This window comes from Pseudorca crassidens, chromosome 8 (genome assembly GCF_039906515.1).
Source record: "Pseudorca crassidens isolate mPseCra1 chromosome 8, mPseCra1.hap1, whole genome shotgun sequence".
NCBI classification, from domain to species: Eukaryota; Metazoa; Chordata; class Mammalia; order Artiodactyla; family Delphinidae; genus Pseudorca; species Pseudorca crassidens.
This window is the reverse complement of record NC_090303.1, coordinates 88,659,965-88,684,424: the sequence shown is the minus strand read 5'-3', so window position 1 is coordinate 88,684,424 and position 24,460 is coordinate 88,659,965. Positions and strand designations below refer to the sequence as shown.

The window sequence follows — 24,460 nt, the reverse complement described above, 5'->3', positions numbered from 1 at the left end:
ACCCCCTTTCCTGTATCTGCTTGCTTTAGATGGGTAGTCGTATAGGCTCAAGCATATCCTAAAAAAAAAAAAGAATCTGCATTTTCTTACCCTCCTTCCCCACATTTTATGATTTTGACGTCTTTTTTACATCTTCATGTTTATCCTTTTGCTGTTCCTTGTGTTTATCATCACTTTCACAAGTAGGTTTTGTTTTTTCTTTTTGATCTGTTTACTGGCTAAGTGATTTACTTTCCAGTTGTGATTTCCTCCTTCTTGTATCTTCTTGCTTCTTTTCTATTTAGAGCAGACCTTTCAGTATGTCTTTTAAGATAGCTTTAGAATTGCTGTATTCTTTTAGTTTTTGCTTGTCTGAGAAATTCTTTATTTCTCCTCCTATTCTAAATGATAATCTTGCTGGGTAGAATATTCTGGGCTGCAGATCTTTCCCTTTCAAGACTTTGAATATATTTTGCTACTCCCTTCTGGCCCTCAGTGTTTTCTGTAGAGAAATCAGCTGATAGCCTTATGGGGGGTTCCCTTGTAATTAACTCTTTGTTTTTCTCTTGCTGTCTTTAGAATCCTCTTTTTAACTTTGGCCATTTTTATTATATGTCTTGGTGAAGGTCTGTTTGGGTTCATCTTGTTTGGGACCCTCTGTGCTTCCTGTATCTGGATATCTGTTTCCTTCTTTAGGTTTGGGAAGCTTTTAGCCATAATTTCTTCAAATACATTTTTAACCCCCTTTTCTCTTCCTTCTCCTTCTGGAATCCCTATTATATGTAGATTGGCATGCTTTATATTATCCCACAGGTCTCTTTTATTGCTTTCATTTTTTCTTTTTTTCATTTGGCTTTCTGTCTGCTGTTTTGATTGGGTAATTTCCATTATTCTATCTTCCAGATCACTTATTCTTTCTTCTGTATTATTCATTCTATTCATTGCCTTTACCTCAGCTTTCGTCTTGGCAAACGAATTTTTAAATTTTTCTTGGCTCCTCCTTATAGTTTCTAGTTCCTTTTTACAGTAATTTGCATTCCTGTCAATAGCCTTTCTTAATTCTTTCAGTATTTTCATTACCTGTTTTTTGAACTTGGCGTCTATTAGACTGATGAGGTCTGTTTCATTGTTTGTTCCTTCAGGGGAATTCTCTTGGTCTTTTAACTGGGAGTAGTTCCTCTGCTTCTTCATTTTGCTTGTATTTCTCTTACTGTGTGAGTTTAGGAGAAACAATTATCTACTGTAGTGTTGGAGGGCTATTTATATGTGGCAGTGTCCCTGCGTAGCTTGTGTGGGTTTAATTTTTTTTGGCGTGAGGGTGGTTTTGGGTTTGGATATTTGCTGTCTCTTTCCTCCGCGTGTGCTGGCTGTCTCCACACAGCCAACACCAGTCCTCTCCCCGGGGTCTGACTTCCGAAGCCTGAGCCTCAGCACCCAGCCCCAACTCTCCCCAGTGGACAAGCGACCCAAGCTGGGGAGCGCTGGCAGCACTGATCTTCTATGCAGGTCTCTCTCTGCAAACAGGGTGCCGCACTCTCCTCCGAGGCTCTGAAGTTCCCTCTCTGTCCCAGCTGATTTTGCTGCCAGTGAGGGGACTTCCCCGGGTGCAGGAACCTTTCCTCCTTCACAGCTCCCCAAAAGGGGTGCAGATCCCATCCGGATTCCTTTCTCTCTCTTTTGTTCTTTTTTCTTTTGCCCTACTCAGTTATGTGGAGATTTTCTTGCCCTTTTGGGAGTCTGAGGTCTTCTGCCAGCGTTCAGCAGATATTCTGTGAGAATTGTTCCACATGTAGATGTATTTTTGATGCATTTGTGGGAGAAGGTGAGCTCCATGTCCTACTCCTCTGCCACCTTGATACGATCCTGTTATGATGCCTTTTACAACATCCTATGAAGAATACACTTTAAAAGTGAATCATTTTTCAAAATAGTTTATTTTTAGCTTTCATACAGTCCTCATATTCTAGATCATGTTTGCTTAAAGTGAGGCATCCACATTCATTCAGTTGCTTGGGTGAAAGCCAGACTCGGTGCCCAGAGATTGGTGGTGTGAAGATGAATAGAACGGTCCTCTAACCATCCCCACAGGGCACTGGGTTCCTACTGTCTCACGTTCGGTGTTTGGCAGGGATCAGGTCTCATTCAATTGGCAGCTCCCTCTCAGCCAGCACCTACCTGCACACACAATAGGTTCTTGATAATTACTCTTTAATTGAATTGTCCTAAGCTTTCAGGAAAGAGAAAATGGAAGGGAAAACAAGAAGTATAATGAGCTCTTTTTGGACTAAGTCTTGTGCTTGGCGATTTATGTATATTTTCTCATTGAATCCTATGACGTTAAAAACACATCACTTCTTTTTTACAGGTAAAAATTGCTCAACATAAATGTCTTTAAAAGGGTTCCTATACTTAGATTGAAGGTATCCTAGTGTTTTAGTTTTTGCCTTTTCCCCCCTGTTAAGTGTGTTTCAGGGACTGGCTTATTTACTCTACAATAAACCAATGAGATAGGCCCTAATACTGTTCCCATTTTAAAGATAAGCAAACTAAACTTAGGGTAATAAACTTCTACTGTCATAAGGTTAGCAGCATAGCTGGATATCCTGCGTGTCATTGTGTGCTTTTAAGCACTGTGGACTGGCTGTCAACCCTATGACTCTCTCTCTCTCTGTCTGTCTCTCTCTGTCTCTCTCTGTCTCTCTCTGTCTCTGTCTCTGTCTGTCTCTCTCTCTCTCTCTCTCTCTCACACACACACACACACACACACACACACACACACACACACACACACACACACACACACACACACACACCCCTCCCAGCCCTCAAATCCAGAGCCCCGCCCCACCTGGGAGGGGGAGGCTTCTCAGGCTTATGGTTATTAAAGAGCAGCCTGGCCAGGGTTGAAAAGCACTGTGCTAGGAGCTATCTGGAGCTAAGGTTCCTTCTTCTGTCAGTCATACTTAGGCTAATGGTTTTAATTAGCTCCTAGACTGAGGGAAATGTCTTACATGGTTATTTATGGATTCCTGCAACGTTTAGCCCTGTCCCTCAAACATAAGGCGTGCTAGAAGAAAACGTTGAATTGGATATAGAGCAGTAGTTTTCAAGGACACCTTCATAGGTAGTAGAGCCTAAAGCGGAACAGGAGTTCGCTTCCGACGGTGAGCACAGGAATGGCTTAGGCTTGGCGTTGTCTATTTTTATGCCTCATGGGAGTATTTAAGAATGTGATCCTTGGCACTGCTGTTTAATATTAATAACACCAATAGAGAATGGAGTTGTTTTTAATAAATAGCATTATATTAATATATAATAATACAGTTAAATCCCTCTCATCAGTAGGTTTGGGTAAATGTCTTTGGTTAAGATGAAAATGCAGAACAGGGCACTATATTTCGTAATATGCGTTTATTGGTAATGTGGGAACTCTGGAGGCCTCAGGAGAACAAAGACAGCTGCTCACTTTGTCCTTCTTCCAATGATTGGGCAGTGCCTCATGGAGGACAAGCTCAAGAAAACCACAACATTTGAAGTAACTAACTTTCACAGAGTGCCTCAAGAGGGATTGATATCAGAGGAACTTTTCTACCTTGTAGATTTGCTCGTAACGGTCACTGTGGAAGATTCCCCAACCCTTGAGTAGATCACTGAAGAGGTTCCACTGAATTCCACGAACGTTTGTTGAATCCCTGATACATTTGTGTTAAGGGTGGTGGAGACTAGTAAGACAGCAGCAGTGCTCCTCAGTCCTGTCTTCATTATTGGCCCTCCCCCCACCCCCACCAAAGACCCTTTGTAGACATTTTTTCCTAATCATCTCTCTGCAGGTACACTGTATATGGACTTATGTGCTGTACGTATAACCCTTGCTTTATACTTAGAAAAATAGTAAGATTCCGCCCCCAGCCCCCCACCATTGTTGCCCCCATGGGGATTCTGTCTAAGGTAACATCCCTGTCATTAACACTGGGTAGGAGTCTTTGATTGACAGCAGTCTCGGAGATATCCTGGTTGGGAGGATATGTAAACATTACAGGAGATCTGAGCATGTTTCTGTCCTTGGGCCTTGTGCCCAAGCTGACGAGGATCTGGACTAAAGCCCTCTTGGTTAAGTGAGGATCTCAACGAGAACCTGTGACCAACTTCCTACAGTTTACCGGGAAAATTGTATCATAGTTCTAGGAACGAGCGTTATCATTCTTACTCATGGCCTGCTATACCCGTGCAAGAGTAAAGGAAGAAAGCTGACGTTCTTCTCTGTGGGTCTGTTGCTAAGTGTGTGTGATCCGTGGGATACGAAAACTGAGATAAAGAAGGACAATGGGTAACAGAAATCCATCTTCCCTGTTATTCTGAACTATGAATAAAACAATTCTTAGTGCTCTTTATCTCAGTTTTCTGTGTCTTTTTTTTTTTTCTTTTTATTCACTACACAGGAAGCATCCAGGATGCGGGAACATCGTGACATTTGCACAATTTTTATTTATCGCTGTGGAAGGCTTCCTCTTTGAAGCTGACTTGGGAAGGAAGCATCCAGCTATCCCAATAAGGTATGGCGCATTGAAGTCTCTTTTTAGCCTTTTTTTTTTTTTTTCTAAGTTAAGAGCTTTTCTGGTATGTATACAAAAGGAATATGAGCCATCGTTTTATAAGATTGGTACCAAATATATCAGTAGAATAATTCATTTTCTGAATTTAATACATTGTGACACTGCAGGGAGCCTATTCTTAGAATAAAATTCCTGCCATGACACTTAAAATAACTCTGATGGAGGCAACTATATATATGTGTGCGTGTGTCTGTCTGTGTCTGTCTGGTATATGGTCAAAGGCCTGGTGTGACAACCAATTTTTAACCAGTTATGCATATTTTCCTCTTGTTGGTAAAGTTATCAAATATGTTAAGAGTGGTATCATTGTTACTTTTAAAAGACTAATGGCTTTTGGAGATAGAGGTGGTAGTTACACAACATTGTAAGTGTACTAAATACCACCGAATTGTTCACTTTAAAATGGTGGATTTTATGTTATGTGACTGTCACCTCAATCAAAAGAAAATGAACTGCAAGCTAAGGTAAAATTGTTGCTTCCAGACCTCCATCCATTAGTCCAAATTTGCATAACTGTACTCATGGGGCCAAACAGAAAACAGGGCAGATCTTATAACGAACAGTGTATTGAAAACAGCATTCTTGCTGTGAGAGACTTGAAATCAAAGTGTATTTTTTTTTTTTTTTTTTTTTTTGCGTTACGCGGGCCTCTCACTGTTGTGGCCTCTCCCGTTGCGGAGCACAGGCTCCGGATGGGCATGCTCCGCGGCCATGGCTCACGGGCCCAGCCGCTTCGCGGCATGTGGGATCTTCCCGGACCGGGGCACGAACCCGTGTCCCCTGCATCGGCAGGCGGACTCTCAATCACTGCGCCACCAGGGAAGCCCTCAAAGTGTATTTTTTAAATTTAATTTAATTTTTGTTTTATATTGGGGTATAGTTGATTTGCAATGTATTAGTTTCAGGTGTACAGCAAAGTGATTCAGTTATACATATATCCATTCTTTTTCAGATTCTTTTCCTGTATAGGTTATTACAGAACACTGAGTAGAGTTCCCTGTGCTGTACAATAGGTCCTTGTTGTTAAATTAAAAGAAAGAACCACACACACACAAAGTGTAATCCATCCAGTTGTATTTAGTAGGATAGTGTCACTTAATCCCTTTGAGAGGGACGTTCTGGTGTGAATGCATCCAAGGACTGGCTAAGATTCATTGGTGTTATTTTGCCGCCTTCCTGAGTAGCCCGCTGTAGAAAATCTGGCTGAATTTTGTTACTAATATTGTATTTTTAAATATCCCAAGGTGATGCTAAATATTCTGAATACTTTCCCTTTCCCCATTGGCTTTGGTATCTGCATAAAACTTTCTGTTCCCAAGACCAGCATTTATATCAGAGTAGGAACCCCAGCATTTTTTGATTCCTCTGGTCCTTTCCCTCCTCCTTCCACTATTTCTTTCTTCTCTGGCTGCCACTAGCACAGTTCAGGAACGTATTCACTCTCGCCATGACTTTTATAATAATAGCCTGGTTGGCTGACCTCCTGCCTATCACCTCTTCATCCCTCCATTTCAACTTCCTACCATTGTATCACGACACCCACTCCACATGCACTCAGGTCACCATCAGATTCAAAGTGAAGCCCAAACTCCCTAACCTGCCCTTGGAGGCTCCCCGTGAACCTGCCCTAACAACCATGCTCCCATGTGTGCAATTCGTGCCGCCTATTTTATGTTCTATCTGGGAAGCCATAATCAAAATCTTGCTCTTGTCATTCATCCCCATGAGCGATTTCTAGGCAATACTGTGTAGGCAGTGATGTGGAATAGTTGGAATTAATTATCCTGAAAGAACTTGATGACCTCTATCTCCAGATGGCATCTTTTCAAGACTGAACTAGGAAAATAGGGCAAGAAAGCTTGTGAAATCACCAGCAGTATATTATTTATAAGCTGTGAAGTAGTTCTCACCAGTAACTTTGCGTGTGTGTATTACTGTGTTCTGCATTCATTGTAAAGCTCTTCAGACTTTCCAGACTGTGTTCTTTTAGCCCTGGTGTGCACGGGCAGATAGCCCCCTACCTCACCAGGAACGCAAAATTGGTTCTTGTCAGGGAAGATAACTTGAGACGCACTGCTGTCATCTTCTCCAGATGTGCAAAGGTGAAAAGGATGGGGATCTGTGCTCAAAGACTTTCGACAATTCCTGAAGAATGTGGAACCACTTATTCACCTTTGCCCTGCATTCTTTAGCCATGTACTTATTATTTTTCCCTTGTTGAATGTATTAGGTTGAATCATATGAAATTGCTGATGTTCAACCCCTTTTGACCTACCAAAAAACGGCATTTTAAATGGTTTAAGCTAATATGTATGAAAGGCATCTTAAAAATTATGTAATTAATTAATTTATAACTTGTTATTTGTGTTCATCCCTTTATCTTTCTAAATGATTAGAGTTCCTGGATTTCTTTTAGTTTTTGCTTTTTATTATTATTTAAAGACCTATACAGTCTCAAAAAACAGGGGCCCTAATTTTAAATACAAATCTATGCAAGTCAAATGATGCCCTCATTAATTTGGAGGCCACTGGTTCAAGGTGGGATAATTTTAACAGTTGCTAGGGTGAAAGTAAGCCTTGACTTAGCACATCTTTTCTTTAGAAACAGTGAAAATTAATAGTATAAACAAGTGTACAGAGGAAATATTTGAGAGTTTAACAATTTTTAAGTTCTTTAGAGCTACATGAAAATTATATACAAAGAACTGATACAATAATAAAAATTATCCATTCACTTTAAAAAACCTATTGCTGTCTATCAGGTAACTCTTTTTGAAGCCTCATTTATAGTTGCTGTACATACTAGAAAAATATTAAAATAGTGTTTCTTGGAACACATTCTATAGTTCAAACTTTTTCCACGTTATTCTGGCTTTGTGAAGTATTTTCCTATGTACTTGGTGCTTGACTTCACATGATAATAGTGATACGATCTTTTAATCCAGAGGAAATAAGCACAAGATTTTTTAAACCAAAAATATGTATTTCCTTCTCTACTTGATTTTCTTGACATCGTGGATCCTGTGTGATGAGCTGTCGTCTCTGCCTCTCAGGTACTACGCCATAATGGTGACCATGTTCTTCACCGTCAGCGTGGTCAACAACTACGCCCTGAATCTCAACATCGCCATGCCCCTGCACATGATATTTAGATCTGTAAGTCTGCCGGCTCACGTGAACACGTTCCTCTGGAAAATGCAGCCAAGTGGGTCCATTAAACACATGACAAAAGTAGAAAGAGCCTATAAGGAGTAAAGTCTAGGGTGTAAGAATAGGTCTCATGGATGAATAAGCAGAGGCTGGCTTTCATCTGAGAAATAGGGCAAAAAAATATGAAAGTGGGTGGTTTACTTTTATTTATCAGAGGTCTTACAGGTGATTAATAAAAGGAAGGTTAAAGTTTCCCCGGATAACAGATTTTACCTTTAATTTTCTTCATCTGGTTGGTTTTATATTCGTTCTCGCTATGAATGTTATTTAACTTATTTCTCATCACTCTTTGTTTCTTCCATGAAATTACGTTGACTTCTAGTACATGATATAGATACTTCTCTTTTCTGATTTTTTTTGAAAATAGAGACTTCAGATAATTACGTAAAAGGAAATTCTTGATGAAGGTAGGGTTTCTCCCAAAGCAGCAGAGGTTTTCATCTTTGCCTCATGCATGGTGGGAGAGCTAGTTTGTATATAAATAAGAACAGAGTGTTCCCAGAAGAACAGGAAAGAAACTCAAGAGGGAATATAGTTAGGATTGCAGAAGAATGCAAAATAGGTAAAAATTGGAATTATAACTTTTCTGTGTGGCCTGAGATTTTTGTGAGATGGAATGTGCTGTCCCTAAAGCAACTTTCCAGAGCTGATTATAATGACTAAGATGACCTTCAGAGCATTGATCACAGAATAGACTTTCAACAGACACTTGCTGATTGATTGACAACTTTCCAGACAAGAGACAGATCCCTGCACAGCTTCATTCAGTCAAACTGTGGGCGAGGAGAAGCGTGTTAAAGGCTCCTGTAAATCAGATGGGAAATTCGACAAAAATAGGTCTATAACATACTTCATTCCTGCTAGCCCAACTTCAGCTTTGACCCCTTATTGAGAATTGATCATTTTTCTTCTCATTGTCAACTTTAAAATGTTGTATTATTTTACGTGTAGATCGTTATGGTTTGTAACTTCTGCCATCCTAGCAACATGGTGTACCTCACTGATCATTCATCCTAACCTCCCTTTCCAGCTGTTTCCTCCACCTTGCCCCTGTTCATACTTATCTTGAATTGTGTTATCTCCTTTCCCTAGTGCACTAAAACTCTGTTGTCTCTTTTCACAGGGTTCTCTAATTGCCAACATGATTCTAGGAATTATCATTTTGAAGAAAAGGTAAACAATACTCTTTTATATTTTGTGTATAGGAAGGATAAGCTGAGCCCCAGCCATAAGCTCATCTGGATTCCTTTTCTCATAGTGATGATAAGTTTGTGCTTGGCCATCTGCCTTGTTTCTTAGTTCTGTCTGTGAGAGTGGTGCTCATTCCTGAGGCAGTGGACCAGGTAAGAGGCCCCACCTGTGGCTTTGGAGCAGCATATTCTCTGTGTAGAATTAATAAACTCTTGTCATCGTTGAATCTTCAGTACCATACTAATCTACGAAGCCAATTGATCTAGAACTTCACTGTCCCACGTGGTCACCACTGGCTACATGTGACTATTTACATTTAATTTTAAATATTAAAAAGTAAATAAAATTAAATATATAGTTTCTCCATCTCACTAGTCCCATTTTAAGTGCTCAGCAGCTGCATGTGGCTAGTGGTGACCGCCTGGGAGAGCCCAGATGTGGGACGTTGCCAGCTTCCCTGGAGTTCTGTGGGACAGTGCTGACCTAGGAAGCGTACAACATAATGAGCTAAGAAATAATCATACGTATTATAAAGAAAATTCCTAACAAAGGCCCAAGTGGCCAAACAAGATGCGATGAAAAGTTTCAGGGCCCTTCTTTGTAACTGTGGCCAGTGGCTCTGTCTGGGTACGGCTGGGAAATAGCAGAAGTATCTGGGATGCTGTTGCCAAGCATTTGTCTCTCACCTTCATTCGGTGCCTCACTCCCAGGGAGGAGAGGTGTGGGGCAGAGACAGTCCGTGCAGTCTGGAACACTTCTCAGGGGGAAGTTCATCCTCACTGTTGAGACCAAAATCGTGCAAGTTGGTGCCTGCTTTTCAATGTATTTAGTAACCAGCCCGAAGTATTAAAACCCTCTGTACCAGCTTGGAAAGTAGCTGTCAATTCAGTGTGGGAAGCTAGAGTTTTTAAGTAATAAGGGCTGTGTCATGAAAAGGCTCCTTATCATGAGCTCTTTGTCTCCTGAGGCTTATGTATTCCCCAGATAAGCACCATTGTAGTTGATTTCTTTTCCAGGTTCTGTCTATTCAAGCACACGGAGGTAATGGTCAGGTTCATTATCTTTGAAGGGACCCCTGTGCTTCTTGGTAATGTAAAGGTCACATTGGGACAGACCCGTGGTCTTTCCAACCTTTGATTTTGGCGCATAGCAGGGATACAAAAGAACTTATTATAAAAGGAATGTATTCTCCTGACATACCCCAAATGTTGGGGGCCTTAAACATTGCAGTTTTCCTTAAGAGCTTGTTTTTAGTCTGTCTTCTGGAATCTCTCTAAGTCTTTTTTGACTCTCTCCAGTCTGTATCCCCCAGAGAACAGGAATTTCCCTAAGCTAACTGTCTAATATCATGGTTTAGTAATTCTCTCCTTTTGTTTATCTTGAGTAGCACCCGTCAAGTTTATAGTGTGTTTCCTTTTCCAGGATTTGAAGACCAAATCTATATTCACCTTAACCATGCCCTTCATTATTGTTTAGGCCTGAATTTGAGACCTCCCTATCTGATCTTTGCAGACTGGAGAGTTCCCTTATATTTCTGTCTGCCCGCAGCAGCGCCTGTGTCCTCGCCCGCCCCTCTTCTCTAGCGTGGTGCGCTTGGCCCCTTGCTCTGCCCCGCAGCCAGTTCCGTTGGCCATTTTCTGAGGCGCTGTGACCAGAACTATACAAAGTATTTGAGTAGAAAACTTCAGATGTAAGGTTTTAACTTCTTTTCATTCCTGTCTGAGGCCTTTTGCTTTATCACCAAGAGCCTGAGAGGGACGTTAATTGATACTATTTTAGTTAATGTGAAATGCCACTCTTATTACTGCTAATAGTTCTATTAGTTTCATATTACTTGCTTTATCCAACTATGCCAACATTTCAAAACAATATTTAAGAGACGTAGAGACAGTGCCCTCCCCTGCTGCTTGTCCCTGATATTCCTTCCGCCCTTCCTCTCATGCTGTGTCTCTTCACACTCAGGTCTGGGCCCCAGAAGCCAGGGAAAGCAACAGGCACCCCTTAAGATCTAGCAGGCTTTCATCCGGACTCGAGAGCAGGATGGGCTGTCCTGTCTGGTCTGTCTTTGTTTTCTGATGAAACAATCTATTGGTGCACAAACTACGGGAAACAAACTGTCTTAACCACCACCAGAAAGGGCGCTATTTAGAAACTAGTCGGCATCCTGATTCTTTTCACGCACACTTACGTGGACTCTGCTGGGAAGTGATCCCCTTGATTGTGTTTTGGTGACTTGTACTCTCATGAACCATCTGACTGTCAGCGTCCTGTGGAAATCTGTATCTATGCTTTCCTGAGGTGCTCTTCTTCTTATTTTCGCAGATACAGTGTATTCAGATATGCCTCCATCGCCCTGGTGTCTGTGGGGATATTTATTTGCACTTTCATGTCAGCAAAGCAGGTGGTAAGAATCTGTTCACAAATGATTTCTATTCACTACTTGCCTTGGGGGCCCAGGTACTTATTAATGATATAATAAATGTAAATACTCCTGTAATACAAGGATTTAAATCTCTGAAAGAGAAGAGTAGAGGGAAACGGGTAACATAAATATTTCCCTTGTATTGAGGCCCCTTGAATGTAGTTCTGGTCTCTGTACCTCGTATTTTTTCTTATTTCCTAGACTTCCCAGTCCAGCTCGAGTGAGAATGATGGATTCCAGGCATTTGCGTGGTGGTTTCTAGGCAAGTACAGTAATTACAATAAAGCTAATTGCCTCTGCAGTTCTGTTTTCAGAGGTTTCTCCTAAGGGATATGTTTCTTGGCAAGAAGCTTTGGCTAAACAAATTATGCCATAGAAGAGAGAGGCATCTGGGATTATATATCTCTGAACCTTAGTGTTCAAGAAACGAAAAAAAAAAGTCTGTATTCATAGTACTGTGTTCTACAGCATGGATGCTGTCTTGGTTGCCACTGGTGTATAAAGAAAAGTCTGTGTCTAGTTGTCCATCACACTCTCTGGGAGCAATAGAGTATCATCCATTTCTTTATGATCTGTCTGCTGAGCAGAAGCTTCTACAAAAGGAGGGCACATTACAGCAGTTGACTCTTTAAATTTCCAAGGGACCCATTTCTAAATCTTAGATTTATTTTCCTCATAAGCTGTTCCACATGGCAATGTTCCCAAACCTGACGGATCATCACAATCTCCTGGGGAGTTTTTAAAAATACAAATATCTCTTTGTTGAATTAATTAAACAACTCCTATAGAGCTTTGCCCTTGCTGTGTATGATAGAGAGGGGAAAGTTAGTGATGGCAATAAGATATTGAGACTGACCAAATGGAAGAAAAGTAGCAATGAAAGAACTATTCTCCTTGCCTCTTGACTTTGAAACTTTATCTCTTTAGATTGTTGTTCTTAACATAGAAAGCTCTTTATCAGCTATTAGAAAGATACTTTATCCAATAAGAACTTGCAAAAGACATGAACACACAATTCATGGGGACAAAATTAATGTTCAGTAAACTTATGTTCAGCCTTGCTAGTCTAGTAATCAAAGAAATGCAAATTGAAACCAAAATGCAGTACCTTTTAATTTTGGTCTCTTATATTGGCAAGATAATAAATGATTATTCTCATTGCTGCTGAGGATGCAGTAAGGCAACCATTTCCATATAAACTGTTTATGGTAAATTGACACAGCCTTTCTGGGAAAAAAAGTAAGCAACCATTTCCATATAAACTGTTTATGGTAAATTGACACAGCCTTTCTGGGAAAAAAAGTATGTGTATGTATTGAGTTTTTAAAATGTCTACAACCTTTGACTCAGTAATCCCCCTTATGAGAGTGTATCCTAAGGAAATAATCAACATTTTGTTTAAAGATTTATGTACTAGGATGTACATTGATTTTAATGATGAAATAATTGGAAGTAATCTAACCATTCTCCTATTATAAGACATTTAAGTATGGTACATCCACATGATAGAATAATATGCAGCCATACTTTTGAAAAAATTTTAATGAATGACTTGAAGGAAAATCCAGGAAAAAGGTCGTGAAGAAAGCAAGATATAAAATTATATATTCATTATGATCCTGTCTCAGCATAAAATATCTACCTAAGTATATACACAGAGAGAGATAGCAAACTGTTTAGGACTGGATGGTAATATTGTGGTTGATTTTTATTTCTTTTTAAATTTTGTACATGTTGCACATTTAGTGTGTAATGTTTGTAGAACTTAATGTTCTTTAAGAAAAGATCTGGAAGTTAGCAAATGCAGGCATCTTGTAACTCGATGTTTGCTTTTTAGGTATTGGGGCACTGACTTTCGCTCTTCTGATGTCAGCAAGGATGGGTATTTTCCAAGAGACTCTGTACAAACAATTTGGGAAACACTCCAAGGAGGCTTTGTTTTATAATGTAAGCAGTTTCTTGAATCCAGGGAAGATGAAAATTATTGAGTTGTTATTGTTATTGTAATATGTTATTTCAAATGTGATATGTCATCCTTCTGATGTAGTTGAAGGATCAATTTATTATCCAATAAACTGTTTTGGGGCCCACGGACTTTGGCACTTTTAATAGGCTGCCACAGTTCTCTACACGAGGTGATCATTATCAGTCAGTGTGAACAGAACATGTCTGCCAACCAGAAACAACCCCAAGGGACAAGGAACCCAATGTTCCTATAGATGAAATCAAGTTAAAACCACTATGGAAACCTAGAAAGGGAATAGAAGTTTCAGAAACCCCATGCCGAGGAGAATATGTGCGGTCAGGCATTTGGGAGAGTTGGGGGAGATGGGATTTGAGGAGTAAGTCCCTCAGATGGGCTTTATTCCTTTGATGGAGAGTTTAATTAGTTAATTATATACGCTTTCGCTTCTTGTTTGAAAGTGCTGATCTAGAACCCCCTCCTCTAACTTTCCTCTTTCTCCCCCGTCTTTTCTGTTGAAATAATGCCCGGCTCCTCAAGGTCATGGTGATATCATTGCCTCCGGATTCAGTAATCTCAGGGATTCCTTCCCTGCCAACTGTTTGTACTGAAGTTGCAGACAAGCAACTTGAGACATTTACTTAGAACTAGAGTATGCGGCTGAGAATTAAAAAAATAAAGAAACATTCTGTTTGGTTTCCGTGTTTCTTTTAGCATGGTACCTGGTGTATAGTTAACTGCTTGGTAAACGTTTACTGTGATTCCTTGTTATCGTGGTGGTAGTAGTGGTGGGTTGTTGTCAAGCACCTTATCTTTGCTTACCTATTGTTTCCCCTTCCTCTTCAATCTCTTCTTATTCATGTCTTCATTTCTTTATCCCTGACTTCATATTGTCCTCCACTCTCTTTTCCCACTAGTTTCCTGAACACCCTAAAATCTGCCTGCACGTTTCATATAATTTTTAAATCCGTTATAGTAAATAGTAAAAATAGTAAAATGTAGCAGATCCTTTGGGCAGAATGACTGTGTGTTTCAACTTTCCATTCCCTTTTGTTGAGGAAAGGATGCTGGCTCTATTTTTTTGTTTCAAAGGGCAAGAACTGTAATTTGGAGGTTGATATCATGCCCTACAATGTAAGTGGTCAGTAGCACTGGATACTTTTAACTTAATAAATAAGTCTGACTTGCTTTTCTTGATATTGCTTGTTAAACAACTTGTAAAACTTTCAATCAGTGTAAAGATACTCTAATTCTTCTAGAATGTTTTTGCATTTAAATTTACATGAAATGTTTCTTCCCCTAGCATGCCCTTCCACTTCCTGGTTTCATCTTCCTGGCTTCTGACATTTATGACCATGCCGTTCTATTCAATAATTCTGGTGAGTTTGGGGTTATCTAGTAGAATTACCTAACAGTTTCAGAGGCAGCGTCTCCATTTTACTCTCGACTTGACCACTGCTTTTTTCATGGTCTTATCCAAATCATCTGTCACCCTGGAAACAGTCCCCATTCCACCTTCCTGGAATATAGTGCCATTAATCAGTGGTTGCAGCAGCAAAAGCCTTTATAGGCACTTCTCAATCAATGAAGTAAGACAGTATCTTCAAATTTTCTGTTTTGCTGTGGAATTTGTGTTTGCATTTGAATGTGCAATGTATGATGTTCTGAGAATGCAAACAAATAGTAATAATACTGCAGTGACTGGAGCCGTGAGAAGTTGGGCAGCAGTCCAGCTTCTTTACTCCTGTTCTCTGCTGGGAAAGGCAGTCTGCTCACAGATCCAGGCTGAGCTGCCTCTGAGCAAGGAGGAACAAAAATGATGACAGGGCTTTTTCCTAGTTACAGGGCAGATAGGCAGCAGGAGTAAACAAAATTAGTTCAAATGTCTACAGTGTAAGTTAGCTATTACTTTTTTTTTTTTTTTTTTTTTTTTTTGCGGTACGCGGGCCTCTCACTGTTGTGGCCTCTCCTGTTGTGGAGCACAGGCTCCGGACGCGCAGGCTCAGCGGCCATGGCTCACGGGCCCAGCCGCTCCGCGGCATGTGGGATCTTCCCGGACCGGGGCACGAACCCGTGTCCCCTGCATAGGCAGGCGGACTCTCAACCACTGCGCCACCAGGGAAGCCCCTAGCTATTACTTTTTAAAGGATTTAATAAATTAGCTAATAATTGCCAGTTAACTTCAAATAAATTACTGATATAATCCTATTATCTACTAAAAGACATAGCTTGTTATACAGACAAATGATTACACAAGGAACAAATACACACTTTTAAAATTAAGTCTTCATGTTGCTCAGACCTAAAATGGTAAGTGTATTTTGTAGAATGACAGTAGGTGCTGAGTAAACATTTGTTTGCTATCTGGTCACAAGTTGTGAAGTTGTGACTGTTCTCTGTTTGAGTTTGTAGAATTGCCTGTCCCGTTTGCTTGCAAAAGGTGTGATGGTGGCAATGTGTAAGAAAGTTTTTAAAGCTCTGAATTACTCAATTACTCAATCATTTCTGACTTTTTTTTTTTTTTTTTTTTTTGAGGTACGCGGGCCTCTCACTGTTGTGGCCTCTCCCGTTGCGGAGCACAGGCTCCGGATGGGCAGGCTAAGCGACCATGGCGCACGGGCCCAGCCGTTCCGCGGCATGTGGGATCTTCCCGGACCGGGGCACGAACCCGTGTCCCCTGCATCAGCAGGCGGACTCTCAACCACTGTGCCACCAGGGAAGCCCCTGACTCTTTTTTATTGAGGTATAATTGACATATAGCTGATTTTTGATGCAGTGGTTTTTAAGGTCTCTAAGAGTCCCCACATAGCAAAGGGCTATGGAAATAAACACATTATCAAATTCCTTAGGATTGATATTGATTTAGTTACTAGAATGCTCCTTCTAAAAGTCACAGGGATGGGTATCTTTATAAAAAATTTTTTAACGTCTGCTTTCAAAAAATTGAATCTTTAGAATCATTCCTAAGTGAAGTATACATTTTTTTCTCTTGCTTAAGTGTCTCAGATGAACGTGTTATCCTTGAATATTCTAAGGGAACTGTACATCTGTCTAAATACTTTATGTCATACTGATTGTCTTTCCTCAGCAAATTGATACAGTGAATCTCTGAAATGATTAAACAGTAATAATATTTGTTAACTTTCTTTTCATTTCAATACTTGCTAAGTGTTTCAAAGACAATAGAATACCAAATTATGGGGATTTCCCACTAGTCCAGACATACAATTTTAATAAATTAGTTATATATATGAATTTTTATTTTTTGCAAAAGAAAATTAATGTTCATTTACTAACCAGATCTCAACATCACTTTGTTACACTTTTCTCAGTTATGCTGTATAATTCAAGCCCCACAAACAATTTAGCAATATAAAAAAAACTGGCCCTTCGAGGATTACTATGTCCTTATTCTCTGATCTTGGATATTTTATTTCCTCCCACATATTTAGTGTGCAAGTCTCATGATATAAAACTAACATAAGAATGTATTTAAAGGAAGGAAAGTTACAGTTCATCACCCTACACGTGAGCTAATTTCATTTTACCAGTTTCCTTCCTGACTCTGTTCGCATACATTCTTACATAGTCGTAATCCTTGTGTAGATATAATTTTATACTTGCTTTTTCACTTTCATTCTGAGTTTTTTATATGACTATATATAATCTTTACGATTTTTTTTTTTGTCACGTATATAACGCCTCATCTAGTTTGCTTACCTTAGCTTACGTAGTCCTTGCTCTATCATTGGACATTTAGATTGATTCAGAGTATTTCCTTATTATAGATATGACTGCAAAATATATAAAACTTTTTTCTTTTGAATTAACTAGGATTAATTCCTAAGAATAAGAAGCAATACTTTTATGGCTCCTTAATACATATTGTGAAATTGATTTTTAAAACAACACCAGGGCTTCCATGGTGGCGCAGTGGTTAAGAGTCCACCTGCCAATGCAGGGGACACGGGTTCGAGCCCTGGTCCGGGAAGATCCCACATGCTGTGGAACAACTAAGCCCGTGCACCACAACTACTGAGCCTGCGCTCTAGAGCCTGCAAGCCATGACTACTGAAGCCTGTGCGCCTAGAGCCCATGCTCCGCAACAGGAGAAGCCACCGCAATGAGAAGCCTGCATACCACAACGAAGAGTAGCCCCCTCTCGCCACAACTAGAGAAAGCCTGCGCACAGCAACGAAGACCCAACACAGCCAAAAATAAATAAATAAAATAAATAAATTTATAACAAAACAAAACAAAAAACACCAATTTATACTATCACCCACTGAATGGCTGCTACTTCCACTACCACCTTGCCAGATTAGGATATTATTTATAAATGTTCAATTGCTAACTTAATAGATATAGAATGGTACAGCCTTGTATAATTTAGAATTCTTTGATTAAGGATTGAACGTATTTCCAAATGGCATTTAGTTATGGGTTATCTTACATCTTGTGTTAACTGTCAGTTAAGACCGTATCATTCTGAAGCTCTCTGTGTTTCACACTCTTTCTCTGTAAAGTGGGGTCCTATTCAGGTGAACGGTAAAGAGTTTTTTTTCTAAGTAAAATAAATTATAATTTGTTTTAAGAAACCAATGTAATGACTCTTGAGGCTGGTGTAGCCTCGAATCAAGGCAAGTAAGTAGTGTACGATCCAAATGTATTTGCAAGAGAAATAACGCTTCTATTTCTATTATGTTCATCTGTGTTACTTTGTTCAAAAAGATGAAAACATAAGCTGTCGGAAGTGATACAACTCTCTTTCCTCTTAATCTTTGCAGAATTATATCAGGTTCCAGTCGTTGGTGTGATAGTGCCCATCATGTGGTTCTACCTCCTCATGAATGTCATCACCCAGTATCCTTTGCACCCCTCTGCCATATGGCCTTTGCTGTGGTATTTTGGCATAAGAATGTTTATTCCTTTCTTCTAATGGTGCAGTGCCATGAGTTTCGTTTTTGCCTTGATCTCTTCTGCGGTAAGCAGGAGACAGACAGGCCCATCCAGTGAGCTCCTTTGTTGCGGGAAGAAGGGGGGAAGAGATGCTGGTGGTGTGGAGGGTCAGTAAGTCCCAGGGCACCAGGAAGGAAAAGCTCTGAGTGGAGGTGTAGAAATCAATGGGTAATTAAGGATTAGTATGTGACAGAAATGTGCTGTGATTTCTACATGGAGTTTTCCAGTGTCCTAGGATGTTTCACAAGCTGCCACAGAATCCTGCAAGAAATTTCAAATTAAGTAAAAACTGATTTTTAAAATGGCTCTTTGGAACCACCAGTAAGTCCATTATACAAATCATTGAGTCTTTGAAACAATGAAACAGATTGAGATGGACCTCATTCCTCTGAAGTCACCTCATTCGTTTGCCCTTCAGAGTTGTTTTTGGGAGGAGGTGTGATCACCTTTACCGAGAGCGTTACCTTCTGTCATTACTGGGGAGGCGATGTCTCTGTAAACTCTGGCAAGAATCCAGGATAAGAATAATAGGAGGCTTTCAGGCAGTTTCAAGTTAGGGTCCACAAATGGAATGGCAGGCCAGGAATTCTACAGGATATTCTAGCAAGGAAGAGCCTCAGGGCAGCTGGAGCCAACCCCCATGGTTTTTGGGTCCTAGAGCAGAAGGTTCTCCCACTGATCTCTGGGCTGTCTACAGAAAACCACCTTAACCTGCGCCTCCAGGTACGTGTGCATCCGGGGCGTCTTCATCCTGACCACAGAATGCGCCTCCCTCACCGTCACCCTCGTCGTGACTCTGCGCAAGTTTGTGAGCCTCATCTTTTCCATCTTGTACTTCCAGAACCCTTTCACTCGGTGGCATTGGCTGGGCACCTTGTTTGTCTTCATTGGGACCCTAATGTACACAGAGGTGTGGAACACCCTGGGAGCCACCAAAGGCCAGCCTCAGAAGGAGGCCAAGAAGAGCTGAGGCCTTCCTGGAGTAGAGAGACCCGAGGCTAGTGAGCCAGGGGCTGGCCACCATCTCACCTTGGTTAATGCTGAATCACCCCCCATGTACCAGAGAATCCTCAGAGGGACGTGCTTCTCAGATTTCTCATGCCTATACAGACCCACATTTGTGGACCCTGAATAGGAGCCCCCAACCCTGAAATAGGAAAAAAAGACCAGTTCTCCACCATTGAACAGCCTTTGCATTTGTTGTTTCTCAGAATTTCAGCACTGTACTTGCTTATTGAAATCTGAGTCCCCAGAGCTACTAGTTTTACATCCATGGTCTTGGACAAGATTATCCCTGTCCTGATGATTCTCTGCTGTAACAGTCTCTATCCTCCTGTGGCCTTTCCCCTTGTTCCATTAACCTGCCACCCACAGCAGCACTTTTCAGGCAGACGCTCCAGGCAGCCCCCCCAACCAGGAACAACCGAGTGGCCGGGTGAACCGCCGCACCGGGATGCTGGGGCTGGGCTTTCTCCTGTGTGTTGGGAAAGAAGCAGGTGGCCCTGTGCACCCTGGTGACTCCGGGGCAGGACTGGTGGGAATCCTTTCCCACATTTTTCCTTTTCTTGTTTCTATGCAAAAGTCATATGCTTTCACACCTTTTGCTTTCTGTACTTAGAACAAACCTGCAGCATCTCTGTATAGCACAGTGTTAATGAGAAAGAAAGGTTGTGTAGGAATTGGGAAAGAGAGACTTTTTCTGTCTTCTCTCACTTTTCTGGTTCATTAGCCTCGAGCTAAGATGGTGATGCCAGGATGGCCCAGGAGAAGCTGGCTCCGGGGGCAGGGGCACCCAGAGAGCACAGACAGGCACTGAGGGTGGGCTCCACGTGGGGGAGCTCTGCCTGGCAACTCTGATAGTTATGACCAGCCAGGCTAATGAGTGAACCAATATATTCAATGGGTGTGGGTGTGGTGTATCAGTCAGGCCAAATCACAACTAAAATGGAAATTTTTTTTGGGGGGGAGGATGTCATCTTAATGTTCTTGATGGGTATGGGAGTGTGTGTGTTTTATCATATGTATTAATAGAAACATGCCCCCCTTTTGCTAATCATTTCAAAGGTCTGGTTTTCCTCCCATGGGGTAACTTTGAGAAAGAACGGTGTCAGGATGGCACATGTAGGTGTGTGTGTGCTCCCGTGTGGGTTGTGATCACTTGGGAGAAGAGGAGAGCACGAAAGTCAGTGTTTTTATTTCCTTGTCCTTCACTCAGTTCGGACCTTCATTGTCTCACGCAGGTACGTGCTCTGGAGGCCGTCAGACTTACCAGCCCATCTTTTTGCACACAGACAGAGGCCTCTCCTTCTGCGCTGGGTTCAGGTTGTGTTCTTATATCGAGATTTGGCTCTCAGGGTCTCTTGAGCTCACCCAGGGTGTGGTGTGTTTATTCTACTATCTGGAGCTATTCTCTGATGGGTCTGCAATAAGTGTCCTAGAACCACCAGGTTGCTTTGGGGAAGTCCCTTAGGCTGCTCGGGTTTTTTGTTACATAAAATGTGGATGCTGTTTCTCCACCTAAGTCACAGGGTTTTCAGATCAATTTGTGGTTCTGGACATTGACAGCTGTTCAGTGCCAGTGAAGGTCTATACTAAAAGATGCGGAATTAGGTGTGAACTTGTTCATGGACTCAAAAGGTACTGTTAGAGTTCCTCAGACTGATGGTGCTATAAATACCATGTGTTAAATATCCTCTTAAAAACAAGAACAACAAAAGCTGCTTTTCTTCTTGTTTAATAGAAGAACCTGTCCCCAGGGGCTCTTTGATTGCGGCATATCTGGAGTCTTGACAGGATAGAGCCTTACATGACGTAGCATCACTTTTTTTATGTTGATGGGAAATATTACAATTTTTAGTTACTGAAACAGTGTTGATGTACACAGACAGCATTCAACTGGGTCCACGAGGTTTTAGATTCTGGCTTTAGAGTGTGTGTGTTCCTCAGTCTGAACACCTCTGCTGGTCTTATTAACAGGAGGATATGTATGGACAGATTAAGGCACTCATACAGTGAAATAAGCGCATGTAAGAACAGAATGTCTGAAATGCCCTGGGAATTGGTTTTTTTCCTCTAGTATTTGGTTATTAGGAAATAAATCTAACAGACACTAGTTAATACTTCTTTAAACAATTTATTCCCCTTGGTTAACTTATTTTTCAATCCAAGTTGGAACTGATTTCAATCCTTGTTAAAAGAGCAAATAAACCATTTTGTAGAGGGTCAGACTCATCCCTAATTGGAGGAGAAATGTCTATTAAATGCCTTTCATCTTTCTCTGGGTCAAGACCATGTAATTTTGTGCCCCAGAGATAGAGGGTTTAGTTTGTTTACTAGAGAGATTGGTGTTTAAGGCATCCAAGACTCTACCCTTAGAACAAAGATCAAATAGCAAATGACTAGCCAGAATATAGTGTGTGTGTGTGTGTGTGTGTACACCTGTGTACTCACTTCACAGCTTGACCAGAGTCGTGAGGTACCAGGAGAATATGGGGGACACTTGAATTATTTTATTTAATGTGTACAGAACCGTTACCACAGTTCTATTGTCATATTATAAATGCTTTTTCATTTTTTTTTAGGAATTTATTTTTGATCTTTTCTTTTTCATCCAACTAAAACCGTTAATGCATTTGAAAAGTTTCTATCTAGTTCTAAAGTATTTAGACACAATCCAAATCGTTTTTTCCTTCTTCATGCCCAGTTATCCAAAATGAATACGGTACTTTGATTAGGTCATTGTGTCAAGTGAAGAAAAACCACGAAAGCTGAGCTGATCTGATCCACCCCTACCAAACCCCTTCCATTCTTCTGGGAAGGTCACCTGATCATTTTGAAGGATTCTAGTATCTCGCAGTCATTTCCTGAGCACGTTTCCTCCCTTCTGCATGTTCTTTTCACTTCTGATCCCCACTTCCAGTTTCTTCAGCAACCTCTGGTCACTCACGTAGTTTTCTACTAATCTTGTATCTGTTTATGCCTCTATTCTTTGGGGCCTCTGGGTGTTTCTCTGTGGATTTTTACAGGGTATACGTATCTGTGTAGCATGTATCTTGTTATGCATTGATATTAGGGGGGTGTGTCCATAAGGATGCGAATATCTGGCAGAGTATGTGAAGATGAATATGAATGGGATTTAATGTAATAATGTAATGTGAAAATATTTATATGTTCTGTTGTAGCTCAAAGTGGGGCTGAGAATCCTTACCACGTTCCTGTCTATATTTGGAAAGCAGTAGTATCTGTATTTGCTCATTTTTACCCTGCCTCTAGCTGACTTCACTCCCAGTGCCAAATGCCTGTGGTGAGAGGAGGTGGAAAGCATTAGGTCAGGAGTAATTGTAAACCAGTGAATTAGCTCTGGGCTGGTGGACATGCTCATTGACGGACGGCTGGCATATGAGACTGTGCAACAAAGACCTGAGCATCTCCACGGATGCACACTGAGAGGCACCCCAACGTAGAGATCTGAAATCAAGATCCTACAATTTGTTGTAGTTTGTTTCTCTTTGCCTAGGAGTAAATAGAATTATGAGCATTTTGGTCTCAATAGCTTTATTCTGAAAAATGTGCATGGAATTTACCTGTGGTAGTTCAGTCTTGGGTTGAAAGAACTGTCAATATAGATAAAATCCATTTTTATTACAGATGCGTGACCTTTGAAAACGAGTATAAACAGTGTCAGTAAAATAACTAGTCATAAGCATTGGAATATGTTCAGTGTGTACCAGGCTGGGGTGGGAGACTCTGTAGTGTGTGCTCTCTCTTTCTAGCAGCTTCCTCACAGTGGACCTTGCAGAGAAGGGAGGGACCAGGCTCTGACTTTTGTCCCATGAATAAATAAACCCTTACCAAGATCTCTTATTCCCTCAAGTTTCGGAGAAACCTTCTAATGGTTCCTGATACCCATTCCCACTCTTGATCAGTTGATTAGCAAGAAAACGAATGAGACGAAACATTCCTAAGATTCTAAGCCAGAGAGGGAAGGAAGGATACACGCCAGGAGTTGTGGGTACTCGGCTTTTGTTTGCTTTTTGTCCTCCGGTTGCCTGGTGGGAGGAGGGCAGAGCATTACAAACTTAGCACCTTCCATCTATTTGATGCTCAGTGCCAGGAGCTGCCCTCAGGGGACCATTAAAGATGCTTGAAAGTTTTTGGAGTAGGCTGCCTGGGGTGACCCTTACATCTCCAAAGCTGGTAGAGTTGGTTTGCATCAGCTGATGCCTAGAGCTCATTGTCTTTTTGTCTCCTCAGTATCATACTGAGACATTCCTCTGAGCTTTACCTACTTAAATCACTAAGATCCTGCAAAATGTCCTCAATTTCAATCAAGTAAGGCAAGCTGTGCGGGTACCAGAGGTAAGTGAGGGGAAAAGCTTCGTCTACATTTAGAAGAAATAAGACCCATATTTTTTAAGGGAAAAGTTGTAATAATTCTTTGGCACATTGGATTATTTATAGTTTTTAAGATGTAAAGAAGACTCCCGTGAACCGAGAGAAGCAGTAGTTATTCCCCAACGTGATAAAAATGTCTTTGTGTATCACTTGCAATCACAAATCATTTCTGTGTGAGTTGCTTTCATTCCAGAGAATGGCATCATCCTCCAAAGAAAAAGGGGATGATTTTTAAGTAGGATTTCTTAACAGATTATGTGTTGTGGGGCTGGGGAGGGATGATGGGGATTTGATTTATCCAGCCTCCGAGCTCTTCATTCATACTGTGATTTAAGAACAGAGATGGGGGAGGAGGGGACTAGACAGCAGCAGAATATGTAGAACAGCTAAGGCATTAGTGAGTATTCAGATTTTGAGCTGTGTAAATATCAGATGTCGGCTTCCAGCCTTACGAGTTATTTGAGCTGAGAGTTAAGGAGGAAAGGGACATTTTGTGAATAAAATGTTTTGCCAAACAAATTGAATGAGTCTTTTTACTATGATTTCTTATAAAGAGCTATTTTCTACCTTCAGAAACAACTCATCAGACACCTGGTTTTTTATCTGGAATTGTACAATCATTGCTTTTTAATAAAAGTGATAAATTTCTTGCAGGTGTTTCCAGTCACCATTACCTTTCAAGTGCTTGTGTGCAGTTTCAAAAGCTCTACAATTTTTGCCTTGTATAGT

The 24,460-nt window shown here is 40.9% G+C and overlaps 1 protein-coding gene across 1 annotated transcript in view; it reads left to right on the top strand.

Moving 5' to 3' along the window:
- The window catches only part of SLC35B4 (solute carrier family 35 member B4), a 40,151-nt gene extending 15,901 nt beyond the window's left edge, over positions 1 to 24,250 (top strand). Inside the window, exons 2-10 of the mRNA XM_067747062.1 lie at positions 4,419 to 4,532; positions 7,646 to 7,748; positions 8,926 to 8,975; positions 11,316 to 11,397; positions 11,617 to 11,677; positions 13,253 to 13,362; positions 14,682 to 14,757; positions 18,166 to 18,241; positions 19,061 to 24,250. Of these exons, the coding sequence (XP_067603163.1) occupies positions 4,419 to 4,532; positions 7,646 to 7,748; positions 8,926 to 8,975; positions 11,316 to 11,397; positions 11,617 to 11,677; positions 13,253 to 13,362; positions 14,682 to 14,757; positions 18,166 to 18,241; positions 19,061 to 19,307 (919 nt within the window). The 3' untranslated portion in view covers positions 19,308 to 24,250. The remainder of the gene's footprint in view (positions 1 to 4,418; positions 4,533 to 7,645; positions 7,749 to 8,925; positions 8,976 to 11,315; positions 11,398 to 11,616; positions 11,678 to 13,252; positions 13,363 to 14,681; positions 14,758 to 18,165; positions 18,242 to 19,060) is intronic.
- Positions 24,251 to 24,460: the final 210 nt, after the last annotated feature.